The 21,898-nt window shown below is 40.7% G+C and overlaps 2 protein-coding genes and 1 long non-coding RNA gene across 3 annotated transcripts; all 3 read right to left on the reverse strand.

The window, feature by feature from the left end:
• Positions 1 to 3,225: 3,225 nt before the first annotated feature.
• LOC137579592 (antifreeze protein Maxi-like) lies at positions 3,226 to 4,081 on the reverse strand. Its single transcript, XM_068293371.1, has 2 exons — positions 3,284 to 4,081; positions 3,226 to 3,246 (listed from the first exon to the last, which is right to left on the reverse strand). The coding sequence occupies exons 1-2, from the start codon at positions 4,079 to 4,081 to the stop codon at positions 3,226 to 3,228; spliced, it is 819 nt and encodes a 272-aa protein (XP_068149472.1).
• A 6,396-nt stretch (positions 4,082 to 10,477) lies between these two features.
• On the reverse strand, positions 10,478 to 11,610 carry LOC137579593 (uncharacterized). Its single transcript, XM_068293372.1, has 3 exons — positions 11,476 to 11,610; positions 11,253 to 11,418; positions 10,478 to 10,620 (listed from the first exon to the last, which is right to left on the reverse strand). The coding sequence occupies exons 1-3, from the start codon at positions 11,608 to 11,610 to the stop codon at positions 10,478 to 10,480; spliced, it is 444 nt and encodes a 147-aa protein (XP_068149473.1).
• A 2,725-nt stretch (positions 11,611 to 14,335) lies between these two features.
• LOC137579618 (uncharacterized) lies at positions 14,336 to 15,687 on the reverse strand. Its single transcript, XR_011032868.1, has 3 exons — positions 15,603 to 15,687; positions 15,208 to 15,539; positions 14,336 to 15,153 (listed from the first exon to the last, which is right to left on the reverse strand). It is a non-coding gene; the product is annotated as an uncharacterized lncRNA (long non-coding RNA).
• Between the last annotated feature and the right edge of the window lie 6,211 nt (positions 15,688 to 21,898).

Genomic DNA, 21,898 nt, shown 5'->3' on the forward strand with positions numbered 1-21,898 from the left:
TATGCCAAACCAATTTTTAACCTAACTTACTTTGCATGATTCCCCCCCCTTGTAAACGTCTCAGCCTAAATTCATCTTAAAAACTTATATTTAATAAAAGTAACAAATAATATAAAGCATTTCAAAAATTAAAAATTATAGATTATGGTATAAATATAGATAGGTTTGACAATGTTTATATGAAAAGTATATTAAAATTCAAAGAAAGTGTAAACACCTATTTATTGGGAAAATATGATAACGATTAATTTGTATTTCCTGGATTTTATCTTTGGTTTTTCTGCGCAGATGCAACTTGCTCGTTGCGTCGCCGGAAGAGAAGAGAGACGCCGTCTCTCAACCTATCGAGGACTTATCGCTAACAATCGATACTTATTACTAACAATCGATACTTATTACTAACAATCGATACTTATTACTCACAATCGATACTACAATACCGGTTTCGGTATATACAGGAGCATTTAACAGACTTTGTAAATAATTGGAATCTTACAACTCGGCCGTCCTGACGAGGAATCGACCTCGATTCCAATGGTTAACAACGAAGGGGGGGGTAAATAAGAATCTTAAGTGGCTGGAGTCGCCTTTGTTTGGCTATCAGAAGTGATCAGGGGCAACCCATAGCTTTAATTTGGAGGCTTCTAGGACCCCATCATATGGTAGTTGGGTGATTTGGGAGCCCTCTACATCCCGGATAACATATCGGTCATTCGGAAGTTTTTTATGAACCACATACGGACCACGATACCGCCTGATAAGCTTTTTGTTTGTGCCTGCCGAAGTATTCACATTCTTAATAACTACGAAATCCCCCTCCTCAAAACTAACGGCAGGGAGGTGATGCTTCGAATAATATTCCGAATTATATTCTTGGGACTTAACAATGTAACGGAAGGCTAATCTCCGGACGTCTACCTCTGAGGCATCGACCTCCTCCGTTCTCTCACCCAACCGTTCGGTTAGTTCGTCTACTACCACACCTCGTTGTTCAACACCGAATAGAAGTACGGAAGCGGCAAATTTGGTTGTGGAGTGGACGGAGTTATTCAATGCAAACTCTATGTTCGGCAGTTGTTGGACCCAATCTGCATGGTCCACAGGTTCCGTCAGTTTACCCAACATGGGGCCCAGCACGCGGTTAACCCGCTCGACTTGGCCGTTGGCCCGGGGTGAGGCAGTGGCATTCAGCACATAAGTTATATTATTGGCCTTCAGAAATTCTTCAAACTCGGAGGAAGTAAAGCAGGTACCTCGATCGCTGATGATTCGGCGGGGTCTACTGTAATTTGCGAAATACTGAGATTCTAATGTCTGGCATACTTCACGTGAATTCGTCGTGGCGGCAGGGTACAGCTTCACAAATTTGGTGAAAGCGTCAATGACAACCAGAAGATACTTTTTCTTAGAACGTATGGACGGAAGGGGGCCCAAATGGTCAATATGGACGGTATCAAACGGAAGGGGCACTTTCGGAATACTATGTAGCGTGACACGGTGGTCCGAAGCGGACGCGGAGTAGTAGATACACTTGAGGCAATTTTTAATGTAATTGTTAACATAAGACTTCATACACGGGAACCAGTAATGCTTCTTGATCTGTGCACAACATTTCTCCGTGGCCATATGGCCAAGCTTCTCGTGCACTACTCGTATGACATGATTTATCATTTCGGAAGGGACATAAAGTTGGGGTACACTCGTCGAGGACAGGCGGTACACTACTCCATCTCGCAGTTCGAAATCCGCTATCTCATATTTCTCTAACTCATCTCGGAGTTTGACAATCTCAGGGTCCCGGTTCTGGGTTAACTGCAGTTGGAAGTCGAGGTTTATATCGTCAACGTATGCGGCAGTTTCTATTCTGCTTAGAGCATCAGCATGGGGCATACCAACCCCCGAGCGGTGTACAATCGTGTAGTTATAGTTTTCCAACAGCAGGGCCCAGCGAGCAATCTTGGCGGAATGTCCACCATTTCTCAGTGTCAGCGCAAGGGAATTACAATCGGTCACGATTTTGAACGGGATGAACTTAAGGTATGTCTCAAAACGTTTCAAGGAATACACTATAGCTAACGTCTCTAGCTCATAACTGTGTAGTTTCGATTCAGCGGCGGAGGCCATCTTAGAGAAGTAGGACACTGGGTGTAATTTACCGTCTGTTTGTTTCTGGAGGAGCACTGCTCCGAAACCAATTGAACTAGCATCGCAGTGTAACTCTGTTTCAGACTTCGGGTTGTAAATAGATAACACGGGGGATTCGATTAATTTCAACTTCAGTGTTCGGAAAGCTTCAAGGCATTCATCGGAGAAGACATAAGAGGTATCTTTTCTTAACAATCGGGACAGCGGACACGCAATCTTAGCGAAACCTGATACAAATCGGCGGAAGTATGAGAATAGGCCTAGGCAACGCTCTAATTCCTTGCTATCCCTTGGAATGGGCAAATCCCGTATCGCCTGAATATGAGCTGGTTTAGGCGTGATACCGGCGGAATTGGCTAGGTAGCCCAATTACTCTCTTAACACATACAATATTTCCTTCAGAATCTCGAGGTGGGTTTCAAAGTCATGCGACGCGACTAGAATGTCGTCCATATATATCACCAGTTGACCTCGGTTTATAAATTCCTTAAGGACAAAATAAACGAACCTAGCGAACACGGAAGGGCCATTACAAAGTCCGAAGGGCATGCGTACATATTCAAACTGGCCATCAGGGGTTACAAAGGCAGTATATTTAATTGAGTCTGGGTGCATTTTCACATGGTGGAAACCGTTCTTCAAGTCCAAGATAGTGAAGAATGATTTGCCACCCAGATGTTCAATGCAATCATCTAACAGAGGAATCGGAAAATGATCTTGCTTGGTTCGTCAGGACTTCAAACGTATGTATTGTATGTGTGTTGCGGAGGCGAACCCTACACTGGACTTGGCCTAAGGACAGAAGTTGGCTATTTCCTAAACCACGGCAGTTCAATGTACGGGGGCTAAGACGGCAGTTGGAGGGGACTTCAGATTGACGGATAAAACTCTTTGGACTGCCCGAATCAAGGAGAGCAAACATATCTATAAATCTCCTATCACAAACAAAAGCAACACTCACCAGTTGTAAATGGTCTAGTCGATTTCCCGTCCTGACGCCGTACCTTCCAGCATACGACCGTCGGCGGTCATTCAACTGCAGAATTTCAAATGCGTCTTCCAGATCGTTCAGCCATTTCTTCACATCGTATGCGGTATCCGCTAAAAAACGAGCCACCATGCTCTCAATGACACTTACGTCGCTGATTTGCTGTCTCGGTGCTTGGAATTCGTCAATCCCCTGCTGCAGTTTGAGGATTTGATGCTGTAGCTGTAGCAACTCATGTTGTTTCTGCAGCGTCCCCAGTTGCTCATTCAGGCTGGGGGAGGCGGAAGTGGCCGGTGTGATGGCGGCCGCGGCAGTCGATACGGAGGGCACTAAAGCGGGCATCTCCTCCCATGGTTCCGCGTCGGGACCAGTGACAGGGGCGGCGAGCGAGGCTGCAGCCCACATGGCAGACATATAATCGACGGGCACAGCATCCGCAGGTATAGTGGAAGTGGCAGCGGCGGCAGGTACCGTAATGGATGTGGCGGCAGCGGAGGCGGGTACAGCAGTGGCGGCGGCGGCAGCAATTAAGGCGGTTGCGGGTACAGCAGTGGATGCGGCAGCGGCGGCGGGTGCGGCCGGTGCGCGTGCGGCAGCAGCGGCGGCGGCAGCAGCAGCAATTAAGGTGGTAGCGGATGTAATGGCGGCAGCGGGTGCATTGGCTGCGGCGGGTGCAATGGCGGCAGCGGGCACAATGGCGGCGGCTGGCACAATGGCGGCGGCGGGCACAGTGGCGGCAGCGGGCAGAGTGGCGTCGGCGGGCACAGTGGCGTCGGCGGGCACAATGGCGGCAGCGGGTGCAGTGGCGGCAGCAGGCGGTCCAGCAGGGGCGAGTATGACGGCAGTTGGCCCAGCAGGAGCGGGTGTGGCAGCGGTTGACCCAGCAGGGGCATCAGTTAGTCCAGCAGGGGCTCGTATGGCCGCAGTTGGCCCGGCAGGGGCGGGCATGTCAGCGGTTGGCCCGGCAGGGGCGGATGTGTCAGCAGTTGGCCCAGCAGGGGCATCAGTTAGTCCAGCAGGGGGCTCGTATGGCCGCAGTTGGCCCGGCGGGGGCGATCATGTCAGCGGTTGGCCCGGCAAGGGCGGATGTGTCAGCAGTTGGCCCAGCAGGGGCATCAGTTAGTCCAGCAGGGGCATCAGTTAGTCCAGCAGGGGCTCGTATGGCCGCAGTTGGCCCGGCGGGGCCGGGCATGTCAGCGGTTGGCCCGGCAGGGGCGGATGTGTCAGCCGTTGGCCCAACATGGGCGAGTATGGCAGCCGTTGGCCCAGCAGGGGCGGACGCGGCAGCAACGGGTCCAGCAGGAGCGAGTGTGGCGGCAGTTGGCCCAGCAGGGGCAGTTGCGGCAGCGGCGGGGGCGGGCATGTCAGCGATTGGCCCGGCAGGGGCGGATGTGTCGGCAGTTAGCCCAGCAGCGGCGTGCCTGGCCGAGGCGCGTCTGTCCATAGTTGGCGCGGCGGCTCTCTGTAGTGTAGCAGCAGGCGCAGCAGCGGCGGCTCCAGTGGCCGTCGGTACTGCAGCAGTCGTCACGGCAGTGGGTGCACCTGTAGCGGTGGGCGTGGAGGCGGCCGTCCATTTTGTGGAACGCGTGGCGTGCCGCGTCCCTAAATGTCTCCTTTCGGGTGGTCATCCCACTTCTGAGTTTTAATAGCGTATTTATTTTCTGAAAGATAAATGTATAAGTATCGATGGCAAAAGATTTCTTTTCCTGATGAGCAGCTGTATGTCTGTCTCGTTTGGTGGTTGCCGGAAGAAGAAAGAAAGACGCCACGCTCTAGTGTGGCCTTAGGTCGCGTACCCATATATACCATCGATACTTAAAATACTAACAATCGATACTTATTACTAACAATCGATACTTATTACTAACAATCGATACTACAACACCGGTTTCGGTATGTACATGAGCATTTAACAGACTTGTAAATAATTGGGATCTTACAATTTTCTATTTCTTGCACTTACCGCTTAACGTAGGCGGGTTTTTCGTGCCCTTGGGCAGACCAGGCAGGTAAGCGGGCAAGCAACAGCAGCAACAACAACAATAGCAACATTGAGGGCGGAAGCGGCCGCAGAGCAACATGTTTCTTTGGTTTTTTTTTTGAATGGGCTGCCTTTAATAAGCTGTAGGAATAATAAAAATACAAATTTTGTTGCTGCCAAAAATAAAAAAAAAACTAAAATTGTTTCGATTTTATAGATGGTTTTTGTACGTTTTTTTTTTTTTTTTACAATTTACAATGTGACAGAGAAAATTGGAAGGCATAGTGTGAGCTGTGATAAGCGAACGTGACGGATGATAGTAATTGAAGATAAATTCCAATCAAACCTGATTTAGCTCATCGGCAGAACAATGCCACGCCAAAAGTAACATAGAAATTAGAAATACACTATATTTTCGAACAGGGTTATCCCACTTTTATTTCAGAATTTGTATACAGTTAAAAAAATATTTATAATTTTATATCAAAATATATTATTTCTCTTTACTTGCAGCAACTATGGTCAAAACAGTAATAGAATTATATAGTAATTCTATATTTAATTAAAATATATTATTTGATTGCTTGCCCAGTTTATGGACAAAACTGAAATGTTATTTGAAAGAAATGGAACTTCAAACGATGACATCTGCTCCTTATAAACTCGACACTTGCAGCGTCAATCCAAATAGTAACTTCATCATTTCGACAAATTTTGGTTATATTTTTTCTCACATGGATCTAATTCATCCTTGCTTACCACAGCCCACTTGTCGGTATCCAAGCTAATATTTTGTTTTTCTAGAAGGTCGAATATTTATTCGAAACAATAGTGGACTTGTGGAATCACCGCTATAGCCTGTGATAGGCGCCAAAAAATCAATTAGTCCAACTGCCTCAAAACTCTCCAAAGAGCAAAGGGTTTGTAATACCCATTCCATCGTGTTGTCATCGGCAGCTGCAATGTAGAGCCTTCCAGCGAATACCAGAACTGGAGTTTTTTTGTTGAACGTCAGACATCGCACCTTCCCATAGTCCGCAAACCGCGGAAAAAATTTTCGGAGCAAGTGGCAATAATTTCGATCCGTACAGGCGGCTGTTACAACAATTACATATTGCCTGTTTTCTGGCAAAATGTTTTTTTATGGTGGTTTTACATTTTCCTGACACATTGTGATTTCATTTTCCACCTCAGACGATGGAGCTCTGGGCTTTATCTCGTATCTGACCAAACCGCAAGCTTCGCGCAACGAGTCTGATGTTCCCTTTGACGATATCAGGACACAATCACCCTCAGATATGTGTAGGCGCCTTTCGATATGCGGTTTCAGATCATAGACTGTCTCGTAAGAGGCGAGCTTGAACTCCACTGGCTACTCCGAAAAAAAGGGACACTTGGTCATACACTTACTATGTCCTTACTATTACGTTCCTTTCCACATTTCCGCTCAATAGTTATTTTCAAAAAAAATTTTTTTTTTTTTTTATTGTTTTGGAATATTACTTGAACTGTGTGTTTGGTAAATGGAAAATACTGTTTACTGAATTTCAGCCAAATCCCAGGCATTCTTAGATCTCAAGTTTTTGGAATTATTTCTGTCGTAGATAAATTCGAAATTGAACTACCCAAACAGTAGGCAAGTGGTTCTACAATCTAAAAAATTAAGCGCAAGCATGTATACTGCAAGAGGCAGTCAGTGTATGGAACTCAGCAAGATAACATCGAGGAAAAAAAATTGCTTTGGATCATCAATAGGACTACCATTCAATACAAGGATTCACAACGGAAGGATCAACAAGGACATAGGACAAGGACATTCACCGCTAAGGTGAACTAAGCTTCAAGGATACCGCAGCACCCAAGGAGATTAATGCAAAGGACATCAGGAAATTCGGCAGCAAGGACCATTACTTTCCCAAGTATATTGTAAACATTAATCGGAGTAAGCGCTTATTTTCTTTGGGAGATTTAATCACTTCTCCAATAACTATATTCAAGGATTTCCCCAAACCGGATCTAATTCTATCTACAGGCAAGGTCTTTCTTATATATTCGAACCATTGCAAAGATTTTGTTCAAAATATTTAAACCGAAAACCACCTCGAAAGTTTCCCTCGCGGCGATAATTCTCATTTACGCGTCACCGTTACATACTTTTCTTTGAACAAACATATATATTTTTATATTTTCTGACCCCTCCCCTGCAGAATTTATTAAAAATTAAATAAAATATCTGGTTAGAGATTGCGACCTATTGAAATTTAAATTGAATTTAAACTGGCTCGAGGTCAATCTTACAAAAGAAGATTATTTCAAAGGTAACACACAAAAAGGTGAGCAGGTTGTCTGTATAGCTATTTCAAGAACTACCAAGTTCTATCATCAGCAGACTTTGCTAAAGAACTCCAGAATTGCAATAGCCAATTTCTTCAACGCTAAAATTAATTGGGAATTACATTGGCAACTAAATGAAGCGAAAAAGCTGGCGAAGCCCACAATACCGAAGACCACCTTTTGTGCATTACCCTTAGGCGCTATGAAATATTAGTGTAAGAGCTTCACCCTTAACAAACTAAATTCAAGACCTGTTTTTTTATACACGGTATATTGTACCATATAGAAAAAGGGTTTTTTTGGAATAAAATTCCAAAGTAACGGCGTGCCTTCCGTTAGTGTTATCTGGTTAGAGATTGCGACCTATTGAAATTTAAATTGAATTTAAACCGGCTCGAGTTCAATTTTACAAAAGAAGATTATTTCAAAGGTAACACACAAAAAGGTGAGCAGGTAAGAAGCGTATGTGAATCAGTCCAAAAGTAACGTTGATCTATATTGATTTATAGACCCTGGCTCATCATTTTAGCCAAGCGGCATCCTAGTACGGCGGTCATCGTTTCCAGTTTCGGAATAGTTATGTAGGAAATGAAGTGTCAGGCGGGCATAATCATGGTAATCGTGTAGTACCTAGTGAGCGAGTCAGAACGACACGCACCGTCCGTACCTATCTGGTCGACTCACTCATTGAAAAATAAAGCAGAAGCGTCGATCCAGCACTCGCAAATTATACTCTCGCCTCGATCACATCGCACACCCAAATAACCAGAATATTCCAATTCTACAACTGCTCAACCGCGCTTTCTGGCCCAAGACAATTGGTGAAAATCGTGTGTGTGAAGTTCGCAAGTGAACAGTAAATTGTTAAAATTGCATGCCTTAACGTGTAATATATATATACAAAATCAAGGTTGTTGGCGAACGAATTTCACAAGAAGCAACCACTACATGTTCAAAAAGTAGTTGAAGTTTGTGTGACTGTACGAGAGGTGACGAGTGGACGGTGAGACAGTGAGCGGTCGGACGACGCAAGAAGAGCGTATCCCAGAATTTTGGCGCCGTTTACGCAAAAAGTCGGCGGCTGAAGTTGAGAGCAGCTCGAGAAGCGTTTACGCAAAAAGTCGGCGGCTGAAGTTGAGAGCAGCTCGAGAAGGGTGGTGACTCGAGAGGAAATGAGCGAGCAGAGAGCGGAATCTTGTCCTGAGTTGTTTAAGAAATTTGAAAGTATGTGTTGCACAGTGCAGAACAGAATAAAGTGGAAATCAAGAGTGACTTGTCACATATCAGTGCAGAAATCGCTAGTGAAGTCAAGAAGTTGTTTAAATGTTACAAACATATTAGAAATGCAAACACTCCTATAGAAATAAAGATTGTACTAACGGATGAGTTGCCAGTTTATCAGCATCCAAGGCGTCTAGCAGAGTCTGATCAAAAATGGTTGATAGTACAGTACAAGAATGGTTGGAGGAGAAGATAATAAGGCCAAGTTTTTCCGAATATGCTTCGCCTGTTGTACTTGTAACAAAGAAGAATGGGAAAAAGCGTCTGTGCTGCGATTACAGAAAGATAAATGAGAAAGTGGTCCGTATGAATTCCTATACGTACCATTCGGAATTTCCAACTCTCCAGCAGTTTTTACCAGATTTATAATGGCAGTAATGAGAGAATCAGTGAAGAATGGAGATGCAGTGGTGTATATGGATGACATAATTATACCAAGTGTCAGCGTGAATGATGGTCTAATTAAACTTAAAAGAGTGTTGAAGATAGCAGCGGAAAATGGGTTGAGAATAAATTGGGAGAAATGTCAGATACTGCAGAGTAAAGTCTAATTAAACTTAAAAGAGTGTTGAAGATATCAGCGGAAAATGGGTTGAGAATAAATTGGGAGAAATGTCAGATACTGCAGAGTAAAGTAAATTTTTTTGGGCTATATAGTTGAAAATGGAAGTATTAAGCCATGTAAGGAGAAGACTGATGCCGTTTCAAGATTCACGATCCCACATGATAAGAAGTCAGTTCAACGATTTTTATGGTTAACATCGTATTTCCGTAAATTTATCGAAGAATACGCAGTAACAGCTAAGCCCTTGACTGACATTTTCGAAAGGACAACAAGTTTGAGTTTAAAGCATTGCAATTGGTAGCGTTTGAGCAATTGAAGTTAGCATTGATCAGAGGTCCTATTTTAAAGGTATTCAATCCTAAGCTAGAGACTGAGATTCACACTGATGCCTCGAAACACGGTTTCGGAGCTGGTTTATTTCATCCGGTACAATATATGAGTCGAAAAACTAAACCTTGCGAAGAGAAGTATGATTCATATGAACTTGAGGTCTTAGCAGTTATTGGAGCATTAATAAAGTGGCGTATATATGTGTTAGGATTAAGATTTCAGATTGTCACAGATTGTAATGCGTTCACGATGACAATGAAAAAGAAAGAGGTTCCATTGCGTGTAGCACGTTGGGCAATGTACCTACAAGATTTCGATTATCAGATTGAACATCGTTCAGGTTCAAAGATGCGGCATGTGGATGCCTTGAGCCGTTTATCTTGTTTTCTGCTAACTGACACTATAACCCATAAATTAAGGGAAGCACAGTTGTTAGATGATTGGACTAAATTGATTAGGAGCTTAGTTCAGGAGAAAGGATATGAAGATTTTTACATTGAAAACGAAATATTGTTAAAGGACCCCAATCGAGAACTTATTGTCGTTCCCTCGCAGATGGAAGAGGAAATAATACAGATTGCACACAAACAAGGACATTTTGGAGCTAGAAAGACTCAGGATATCGTAGAAAAATCGTATTATATTACAAAATTAAAAGAAAAGGTAGCCCGTGTTGTTGAGTGTTGAGGAGTCGTGGAAGTACTTAGTTGTCTTGAGAAGCAGGCCATAATTTTTGGTAACCCGGTGAGACTGGGGAGCAGCATTCACGTCCAATGCGTTTAAGGAATATTGTAACAGACAGGATATACAGCATTTACTGATAGCAACAGGTGTACACCGTGGAAACGGCCAATTAGAAAGGTTGCATAAGATAGACCGCATAGGCCAGATTCTGAGCCTCACCGGCTTGCAGTGATCGATCGTAGCTATGCTCGTGTTCATAGTGCGGATGCTCTACAACCTCGTAGTTCTCTTTCTTTGATTCCAACAGGGTGGCTTAAGGGGGAATGGATGCATGTATGACTTTCGCTTGATTACAGCTTGATCTATCGTCGGAGAGTTTGCTGTCCACTGTCCGCTCATTAGCAATTGGAGCACAAATTATTAATAAGTGAACAGCTTTCTATGGTCAGCGTTTAGAAATCGGATACTGTGGCTAAAGACAACAAAAAGAAAGTAAGCCTAGCTAACTAGCTAACTGGCTAACTAAAAGGCAATTAACAACAGCAGCTAACAACAGCCGCAACAAGTTTGCCACTTGGACATGGACACTGTCAATGCACCGCTAAGAGATGCCTAGATTGAAAACCAACTCTGCCTGACCTCAATGTATGTGACGCGAGAATTTAACAGTGAAAACAGGATTTAAGTGCGGCATCTTGAACTGGTAAATACATTACTAACCCAAATTGGCAATATGCTAGCAAACCAGATCGGCAGCTGGCTATAATTTATGTGGGACCACAAAGTGCTAAGTGCTACTCTATGTTTCTATCTGTATGCATGTATAAATATTTGCTCCTACCACCCCGTTCAACTTACACTCCTCCAAAGCAGGTTGCATTTCGTGGATGGAGTCCTTTGGGACCTTGAATTGCAATGTGTGTGTGCCAAAGAAGGGGCAACACGCTCCACCAGCAAAGAATCGACCTCAGATTCACGGGCTTCCACCTCTTCGGGCTTGACATCATTGAGAGATCGGCCTACAGGAATATCAATGGTTTTCACCAAGGCAATGCCCTCTGTCAGCCTCACATCTCCGTTTTCCGTATCAAAGTAGTGCAGGGCACGTTCCTGTTTAAATATTATCATGTGACATCACGAATGGCACAGAGAAAGAGGGGCATTTACATTCATGCACAACACCATCGATCGGTCGCCGCAATCCTTGACCATTTTGAGGGCACTCGTCAATAGACTGTCTGCCTCGGAGGCAGCTGCCGCCGTGGAGGCAATCAACGCGAAAAGACACACAAATTTCAACATGATTATAATTTTTTTTTTTTTTTGGTTTTGCACAAACATTAATGACACAACAGAGAGATGAGTGGTGATATATTATCCTTTTAGATGTTTGCACTAGCTAAGAGTGCTTTTGGTTTGATATGTTTCACTTGATTGAGTGGCACTGCGCTCGATTGGCTTGTTCGATCTTTCGGTCAGAAGGCAACCGGTAAACTGTGAATAGAAGATTCCCGCGGATCGAGTTTTATTCTCCGCCAGCAGAGCAACGACAGCAGCAGAAACAGCAGCGACGACGCAAACAGACAAAATAAAATTAAAAAAAAAGTAATCGGCATTGACGATGCGGCACGATGCGAGTGGTTCGCACTCTCCCACCAATACCCCCACCAGAATTGAGCTTAGAATTTAAATAAACAACCCGAAGAAGACGTTAACAGGGGGCGCATCCGTTGCAACCAACCTGGCCAAGAGCAAAAGACCGAAACGTCCCGACAGAGGCCGGTCGACGGTGCATTTGCGTCGCAATTGCCGTTGTCGTTGTCGTTGGCAGAGCCGTTAACTTGTTGTTGCTTGTCAACACATAACCAACGGTTAACAACTATGTGCCACACACATGCTAACAATGTGTTAAGAGAAGGTTTTATATCCAATATTATCACAAATGTAAATTTCAAAGCATACTCGATTTTTATGAAAATGTTTCTTCTAGTTCTTCTAGAGCTATATGATATAGTGGTCCAATGTTCCAGGCTGGATTTCGAGCAGACTTTCGATCTCGGTCTTCAGCTGATTTATGGTAGCTGAGATCGGCAGCTGCATGGCCAATTGCTGAAAAGGAACGCTTGGTCATGATTATGAAAAGTAATATCCTTACGATTACCAACCTTCCCGGATTCCATGATTAACTTAACAGTCAACATTTTTTCACTTTTTTTACTATTCAGTTTTCACTTTTTACTTGTTAGATTATTCAAAAATAAACTTGTTTTTTTCTTTTGATGTTGACTCTGTGAGTTCACGAAGTAGAATGATTCTATTCGCCTACTATATATAACTGCTTCTAGATTTTAAATAAATAAACACGATTGACGACCTTTTGAAGTATATACATATGTATGTATATATTGATGAGAATCTGAGTCGATATAGCATTTTACTGGGTCAATTTTAAAGCCACTAGGAGGAAACTTGGTATGTAGGCAACTTATAACCTGGATAAAATGAATCCGTATCGGACCACTACATCATTAATACACTAAAAATCGGCAAACGACTGTTAGAGCAATTTAGCCGCTGCTATCATGATATTCAATTCAAATATTCTAGTTCTATGTATAGAATGTATGTTTTTGTGTATGCGATTTCCATTATTATTTGGCAAAAAGGTTTGCCATTTCGGCATTTCTTTACTGAATCTACAGGAATTGTCCTTGGTTTATGTTTATTTTTGACATTTTAAAATATGTTTAAAAAACTCAAACAATAGTCTCACATATATTCATATTTTACTACGTTAACTTAAAATACTATTTTATTCATCGTCTGACCGCTATCGATAAGAATGGGTAGATAAATGTGTCTACCAAATCATAAACGCAATGAATCAAAACTCATCGTTAATAAAACAAAATATATTCCGCAACATAAAAATATATACATCAACTTCTCAACTAATCGCAAAATTATATACATCAACTTCTCAAGTAATCGCAAAATTCAAATTCGATACTGAAGAAGCACTCTCCGCGTCCATCCATCTCTCTACCTGTTCATTAACGCAAATGTCTGTAATATTTTCAGGGGACGAGCAAATTTTTTCGACTAACGACTGCCCATATCAGTTCTGGCTTTCTAGGAGCTTAAAATTATGTTTCAGGCTGCACTCCACTTTTGGCCATGTAACTCTAGCAGCGGTTAACCGTAAGAAACTAATAAAACTTATGGCCTCATACTGTCCCATAGAACAAATATTTCTTGCCACCCATTCCATTGTATCTTCATCAGCGGCTGCCACGAACAGTCATCCATTGAACTCCGTTACGGGAGCCTCTTCATTGAATGAGAGGCATGCAACGCTTCTAGAATCATGGAAAATGCCGAAGAAATCTTCAAGAAGATGGCAACAATCCTTCGCACAATCTGAAGAAGTGACCACCTCCACAAACGGCGTGTTTTCCGGAGTTATATATATATATAGATTCGGATTCGACTTGTTGAGGTCTGGCCTAAACCTCACTGCCTCCCATACCGCAAGCCTCTATCATTGCTCAATCGGATGAAGTGCTCGGAATACTCTCCTCACTAAATTCGACATCATTTTTGAACCTATTTTCAATAGACCGAATATTCAGTCATGTTTAATTTAGATTTTCTATTTCTCTGCCCTTGGGCAGACCAGGCAGGTAAGCGGGCAAGCAACAGCAGCAACAACAACAATAGCAACATTGAGGGCGGCAGCGGCCGCATAGCAACATGTTTCTTTGGTTTTTTTTTTTTGAATGGGCTGCCTTTAATAAGCTGTAGGAATAATAAAAATACAAATTTTGTTGCTGCCAAAAAAAAAAAAAAAACTAAAATTGTTTCGATTTGGATGATAGTAATTGAAGATAAATTCCAATCAAACCTGATTTAGCTCATCGGCAGAACAATGCCACGCCAAAAGTAACATAGAAATTAGAAATACACTATATTTTCGAACAGGGTTATCCCACCTTTATTTCAGAATTTGTATACAGTTAAAAAAATATTTATAATTTTATATCAAAATATATTATTTCTCTTTACTTGCAGCAACTATGGTCAAAACAGTAATAGAATTATATAGTAATTCTATATTTAATTAAAATATATTATTTGATTGCTTGCCCAGTTTATGGACAAAACTGAAATATTATTTGAAAGAAATGGAACTTCAAACGATGACATCTGCTCCTTATAAACTCGACACTTGCAGCGTCCATCCAAATAGTAACTTCATCATTTCGACAAATTTTGGTTATATTTTTTTCACACATGGATCTAATTTAACCTTGCTTACCACAGCCCACTTGTCGGTATCCAAGCTAATATTTTGTTTTTCTAGAAGGTCGAATATTTATTCGAAACAATAGTGGACTTGTGGAATCACCGCTATAGCCTGTGATAGGCGCCAAAAAATCAATTAGTCCAACTGCCTCAAAACTCTCCAAAGAGCAAAGGGTTTGTAATACTCATTCCATCGTGTTGTCATCGGCAGCTGCAATGTAGAGCCTTCCAGCGAATACCAGAACTGGAGTTTTTTTGTTGAACGTCAGACATCGCACCTTCCCATAGTCCGCAAACCGCGGAAAAAATTTTCGGAGCAAGTGGCAATAATTTCGATCCGTACAGGCGGCTGTTACAACAATTACATATTGCCTGTTTTCTGGCAAAATGTTTTTTTATGGTGGTTTTACATTTTCCTGACACATTGTGATTTCATTTTCCACTTCAGACGATGGAGCTCTGGGCTTTATCTCGCATCTGACCAAACCGCAAGCTTCGCGCAACGAGTCTGATGCGCCTTGATTTATTGCCACTTTTTCGCTAAGTTTGCAAAATTTGTAATATTCATTTATATCGAATTTATCTTACACATACCTATCTGAAGCCGGATCTCCACTTTCCAAAAACTCGTTACTTGAACCAAAATCGAGATCAATTTCTGACGAATTCACATCAGCATCATCTGTAGTTACAGTCAATTTACCTATAAGGCAAGTTCCGACATAGCAGGAGATCCTTGGTTTTTTCTGATTCGAGCCGGGATCACAATTCTTAAGGGGTGCCATTTCAATCACCAACTCGGCATCCGAAATTGTTCCCTTTGACGATATCAGGACACAATCACCCTCAGATATGTGTAGGCGCCTTTCGATCTGCGGTTTCAGATCATAGACTGTCTCATAAGAGGCGAGCTTGAACTCCACTGGCTACTCCGAAAAAAAGGGACATTTCGTCATACACTTACTTACTATGTCCTTACTATTACGTACCTTTCCACATTTCCGCTCAATAGTTATTTTCAAAAAAAAAATTTTTTTTTTTTTGTGATTGTTTTGGAATATTACTTGAACTGTGTGTTTGTTAAAAGGAAAATATGTTTACTGAATTTCAGCCAAATCCCAGGCATTCTTAGATCTCAAGTTTTTGGAATTATTTCTGTCGTAGATAAATTCGAAATTGAACTACCCAAACAGTAGGCAAGTGGTTCTACAATCTAAAAAATTAAGCGCAAGCATGTATACTGCAAGTGGCAGTCAGTGTTTGGAACTCAGCAAGATAACATCGAGGAAAAAAAATTGCTTTGGATCATCAATAGGACTACCATTCAATACAAGGATTCACAACGGAAGGATCAACAAGGACATAGGACAAGGACATTCACCGCTAAGGTGAACTAAGCTTCAAGGATACCGCAGCACCCAAGGAGATTAATGCAAAGGACATCAGGAAATTCGGCAGCAAGGACCATTACTTTCCCAAGTATATTCTAAACATTAATCGGAGTAAGCGCTTATTTTCTTTGGGAAACATATTCTATATTCAAGGATTTCCCCAAACCGGATCTAATTCTATCTACAGGCAAGGTCTTTCTTATATATTCGAACCATTGCAAAGATTTTGTTCAAAATATTTAAACCGAAAACCACCTCGAAAGTTTCCCTCGCGGCGATAATTCTCATTTACACGTCACCGTTACATACTTTTCTTTGAACAAACATATATATTTTTATATTTTCTGACCCCTCCCCTGCAGAATTTATTAAAAATTAAATAAAATATCTGGTTAGAGATTGCGACCTATTGAAATTTAAATTGAATTTAAACTGGCTCGAGGTCAATCTTACAAAAGAAGATTATTTCAAAGGTAACACACAAAAAGGTGAGCAGGTTGTCTGTATAGCTATTTCAAGAACTACCAAGTTCTATCATCAGCAGACTTTGCTAAAGAACTCCAGAATTGCAATAGCCAATTTCTTCAACGCTAAAATTAATTGGGAATTACATTGGCAACTAAATGAAGCGAAAAAAGCTGGCGAAGCCCACAATACCGAAGACCACCTTTTGTGCATTACCCTTAGGCGCTATGAAATATTAGTGTAAGAGCTTCGCCCTTAACAAACTAAATTCAAGACCTGTTTTTTTTATACACGGTATATTGTACCATATAGAAAAAGGGTTTTTTTGGAATAAAATTCCAAAGTAACGGCGTGCCTTCCGTTAGTGTTATCTGGTTAGAGATTGCGACCTATTGAAATTTAAATTGAATTTAAACCGGCTCGAGGTCAATCTTACAAAAGAAGATTATTTCAAAGGTAACACACAAAAAGGTGAGCAGGTTGTCTGTATAGCTATTTCAAGAACTACCAAGTTCTATCATCAGCAGACTTTGCTAAAGAACTCCAGAATTGCAATAGCCATACCATGTCTTCAACGCTAAACGTTAAAACGTTAAATTTCAATATGTCGCAATCTCTAACCAGATAACACTAACGGAAGGCACGCCGTTACTTTGGAATTTTATTCCAAAAAAACCCTTTTCTATATGGTACAATATACCGTGTATAAAAAAACAGGTCTTGAATTTAGTTTGTTAAGGGCGAAGCTCTTACACTAATATTTCATAGCGCCTAAGGGTAATGCACAAAAGGTGGTCTTCGGTATTGTAGGCTTCGCCAGCTTTTTTTCGCTTCATTTAGTTGGCAATGTAATTCCTAACTAGTTTTAGCGTTGAAGACATGGTATGGCTATTGCAATTCTGGAGTTCTTTAGAAAAGTCTGCTGATGATAGAACTTGGTAGTTCTTGAAATAGCTATACAGACAACCTGCTCAATTTTTTGTGTTACCTTTGAAATAATCTTCTTTTGTAAGATTGACCTCGAGCCGGTTTAAATTCAATTTAAATTTTAATAGGTCGCAATCTCTAACCAGATAACACTAACGGAAGGCACGCCGTTACTTTGGAATTTTATTCCAAAAAAACCCTTTTTCTATATGGTACAATATACCGTGTATAAAAAAACAGGTCTTGAATTTAGTTTAAGGGCGAAGCTCTTACACTAATATTTCATAGCGCCTAAGGGTAATGCACAAAAGGTGGTCTTCGGTATTGTAGGCTTCGCCAGCTTTTTTCGCTTCATTTAGTTGGCAATGTAATTCCCAACTAGTTTTAGCGTTGAAGACATGGTATGGCTATTGCAATTCTGGAGTTCTTTAACAAAGTCTGCTGATGATAGAACTTGGTAGTTCTTGAAATAGCTATACAGACAACCTGCTCACCTTTTTGTGTGTTACCGTTGAAATAATCTTCTTTTGTAAGATTGACCTCGAGCCGGTTTAAATTCAAATTAAATAAAATATATATACGCATTGGTCAACTTGCACATCCATGTCATAGTCTATCGGTTTACCGTAGCCATCTTTACCTAGTATCGCGTAGCCTACTGGGCGAACTCCGATATCCTATGGCTGCTTATCGCTTATATTACGACCCTGAGTCCTTACTAATATACTAGCAATGGGTGTTCATTGGATAAACCATCGTAGTAAAGCCGTGTTGGAAGTCCTTTGTGACGAATTCGGATTAGACACCGGTGGAATAGTGGAGGACCTAAGAAATTGTTTCCGCGAGTTCTCCTCAAGGGAGGATCATCATGCTGAGGTATTGAGTCGACTTGCCGAAACCGAAGCACAATTTAGTGCCGGGGACAAGAAATTAGATGTAAAACCACAGTCTAGAGCACCGTCGCCTACTCCCGAAGGAATTGTTTCTCAACTACCGGTGCCACAAGACACTAACTATTGTTCTGAATCGCATTCTGGTTCTCGTTCCGGTTCTCCGACATCTTTCGGTATGCCAGGAAATTAGGGCTTATCGGAAAAAAATGGGGAAAAACGAGAATTTCCAAGAATATTTCTTCCTGATGAACGAGGAAGTATCGAAGAATCTGCATTGATTCAGTATGTTATTAATAGTATTGGAGACTTTGGTAGGAACAAGTCAACGTTGACGTTAAAAGACATCAAAGACCAATTGAAATTCGCCGAAATAATGCGAGAGAAATCTAAGAGTGATAAAAAATATTTTCTATGATTTAACAAAAAATCCAGAAAAGTGAACGTAACTCCCAACCAATGCAAAGGTACAGCCGCTTTTTGTGAAAGTAAAAACCAAGTTAAAAAGGGTTTTGAATGCAACATATTTGGCCAAATTGGCAGAGTGTCCCAAGAAACCGGAAAAACGCTGTTCACGCCACCGGGTGAACAGCAGTGAGCGGCGAAGGGCAGTGAGGAGTGAGGAGGGTTTTTTGATCCTCGGCATCTACGGTCACACCAGGAGGAGTGACTTGGTTTTTCCAATGGGCGCCATTTATTCTGAGTCGAGTTTTTCATCCGAACACCCGTTCTTTTTCCTGTTTATTTTACTTTGCGATTTGTCACTTTTTCGAACCGAACCATTTCGTGTGTGTGTCGGTATACCTTGTGAATTCAATAAATCATCATTAATTAAAACGAAGTTTTTCGCGCGTTTTAATCATTCTACTCACGTACGAGACTTTGAAGATATTGGCACCCGCCAACCATTAGAGGCTTAGTCGGGTCCTTCCGCCCCTCCACAAACATTGGTTCTTCGAGCCGGATATCCTTCCGCTCCTCCAGCTTGCATCGGCGGAATTCCTGATAAGTACAAAAATTTCATTATTCATTTCATTTACATACTAATAAAAGTGTGAGGTTTTCCCGCTTCTCCATAGCGACCTACACACTTTTACATATTGTATGTACATGCCTGAACTGTTCCAAAGTTACATGGTAGTTCCTAATCCTTAGCGTGTTTGTCCAACGTTCTCGTTTTACATTCCACGATTATCCATTTTTATTTATGTTTTTTCCTCGCACTTGTCCAAATCCACTTTTTTTTTACAAATGCATTCACATGTACATGTAATTTCCACAGCTGTTTGCCAAGTCCGCGTAAAAGTTTAAAACAAAAAAAAAAATATTAAAGTGTTATAAAAAATAGGAAAAAAATAATAATCAAAGTGTTCACCGCGTTTTCTTATGTGTTGGAATAATTATTTTTAATGCCAAACTAATTTCCGCACGTTTCATTTCTACGTACATACATACATCGTCACCTGTTGATGAACGCGCTTATGTACATATCCATATACATATAATCCCTTCGCACATTTACCACAACACAAAAGGCAAAAAAAAAATATTTTTTTTAATAGCACTTAACGTATGCACCGCGATTTCTTGCGCGTTCGAATTAGTTGCGAAATTAATTTCCTCACGCGAGTTATGCCATTAGCAACACTTCCTATAACAGCCGACCCAAGAGGTCTACACTCCACATTAATGTAAACATAAACAATACCATTCCATTAAACATAGAGTGTCACAAGATAAGTGACAGTTTCCCTAAACATAGAGTGTCACAAGATAAGTGACAGTTTCCCTAAACATAGAGTGTCACAAGGAAAGTGACCAGAAGAAAATATTATAAACACTTAGATGTAAGCCAAACCAGAATATGATTTGATTCAATAAAGCAGTCTTGATTTAACACTCAACCAGAACAGACTCAATCTTAATTGGCGCAGTCGGTACTCGAGTTCACAGTTAAAATATTGTGGAAACTTTGAACGCAATCAAAGATAACGAAACAATATAATACTGTGGAAAACAAAACATTTAGTGACAAAATAAAATATATATATTGTGGAAACTTTGGAGAAAATCTAAGCCAACGAAACAATATAATATTATAAAAACATTTTGTGACAAATAACGAAACAATATAATATTGTAAAAACACTTTGTGCAAACAAACAGAATTATTGTGGAAACTTAAAAAAAAAAAAAAAAAGTTAACGAAACAATAAAACATACACCATTAAAATGGCACAAATTAACGAAATACAACAATGCATTCAAATGCTAACATCAATAATAATATCCAATCAAGAGATGCATTCTAATCCAACAACAAGGGAGAGAAACAGCATCGAGAAGGAAACAAGGTACTTGCCGGTGTTCACTGGACAGGAGGGAACGTTACATGGTTTCATTTCGGCAGTCAACCAAATCATGGAGGAGTATGATAACGTCCAGGTCTTCACTGTTATATTCAACACCAAAATTCAAGGTCAGGCTAGAATTATGCTTAATATTAACCCCCCCTACATCTTGGGCTGATTGCAAAACTCGTCTTCGACATCATTATCGCCCAAGAACGGATCAAATGGGTCTAACAAGAAAAATTAATAACTTAAGGGTAACTACCGTTCGAGATCTTGATTTTAAAGTAAGAGCAATTGTTGAGGAAATTACTGATTTTTCGGTCTTTGAAAACAATAGCAGATTAGTTGACATATTAAGTGGTCTCTTAATTCAAAGAGTAAAAGAATTATCTTGTGGTCCAATGGCCATTGCCTTAATGAATAAAACAACATTAACAGATATAAGAATTGAACTTGCAAATTATATTGGTCTGAATTATGGAAATTTAAATAAAAAACTATTATTAACCAAAAATGACAATGACCATAGTACATATAACAAACAGACAACTAATAAAAATACAAACCAAAATACTGAACAGAGTCAAAATGTAAAACAGTCTCAAAATCCCAATAGACAACAGAGTCAAAATATTAGACAGTATCAAAATCCGAATAGACAACAGAGTCAGAACGTAAGACAAAATCAAAATTATCAGCAACCACAAAATTATCAGCAACCACCAGCAGAAGCAATGAGTGTAGATAATATAAATGAGGAAGTAGTAAACAGCACAGATAATCAAGAGTTTTTTACCAACTAGCCTTGGATGAAAAAAAATTTTTATAAAAGGAACAATAGAGGAAGATACTTATATTATTTTAGTAGATACAGGATCAACCATAAGCATTTTAAACACAACTAATGTACATAATTCCAAATACAAAATAATTGAAAAATATTCAAAAACCATACATACGATAAAGGGAAAAATAGAAAGTGACAGTTACTTAGTGAAAACAAAAGTGCCAAGGGAGTTTAAATATATAAATTATGCAAGAACAAAATGGGTGGCTATGCCCCTGGAAAAATCATATGATTTTCTATTGGGCATGGACTTCATTCAAAGGAATTTTGCAAATATTGATTTTCAAAACAAAATTATTAAACTTAACAATGGGGTCGAAATTCCATTCCTTTCCAAACAATCAGAAGATGTTTGCGTAATGGAAGTAAGTGAAATTGATTGAAAAGTTATGTTTCAAAGAAGGGGATCAC

Source organism: Drosophila tropicalis, unplaced genomic scaffold (assembly GCF_018151085.1).
Source record: "Drosophila tropicalis isolate 14030-0801.00 unplaced genomic scaffold, ASM1815108v1 contig_717, whole genome shotgun sequence".
Classification (NCBI taxonomy): Eukaryota; Metazoa; Arthropoda; class Insecta; order Diptera; family Drosophilidae; genus Drosophila; species Drosophila tropicalis.

Coding starts and splice junctions, on each gene's coding strand:
- LOC137579592 (XM_068293371.1), bottom strand. CDS start 4,081: ATGCCCGCCCCTGCCGGGCCAACTGCGGCCATACGAGCCCCTGCTGGA. Junction 3,247..3,283: donor CGAGACAGCAAATCAGCGAC/GTAAGTGTCATT, acceptor CTCGTTTTTTAG/CGGATACCGCATACGATGTG.
- LOC137579593 (XM_068293372.1), bottom strand. CDS start 11,610: ATGTTGAAATTTGTGTGTCTTTTCGCGTTGATTGCCTCCACGGCGGCA. Junction 11,419..11,475: donor CGATGGTGTTGTGCATGAAT/GTAAATGCCCCT, acceptor ATATTTAAACAG/GAACGTGCCCTGCACTACTT. Junction 10,621..11,252: donor CGATTCTTTGCTGGTGGAGC/GTGTTGCCCCTT, acceptor TTCCCCCTTAAG/CCACCCTGTTGGAATCAAAG.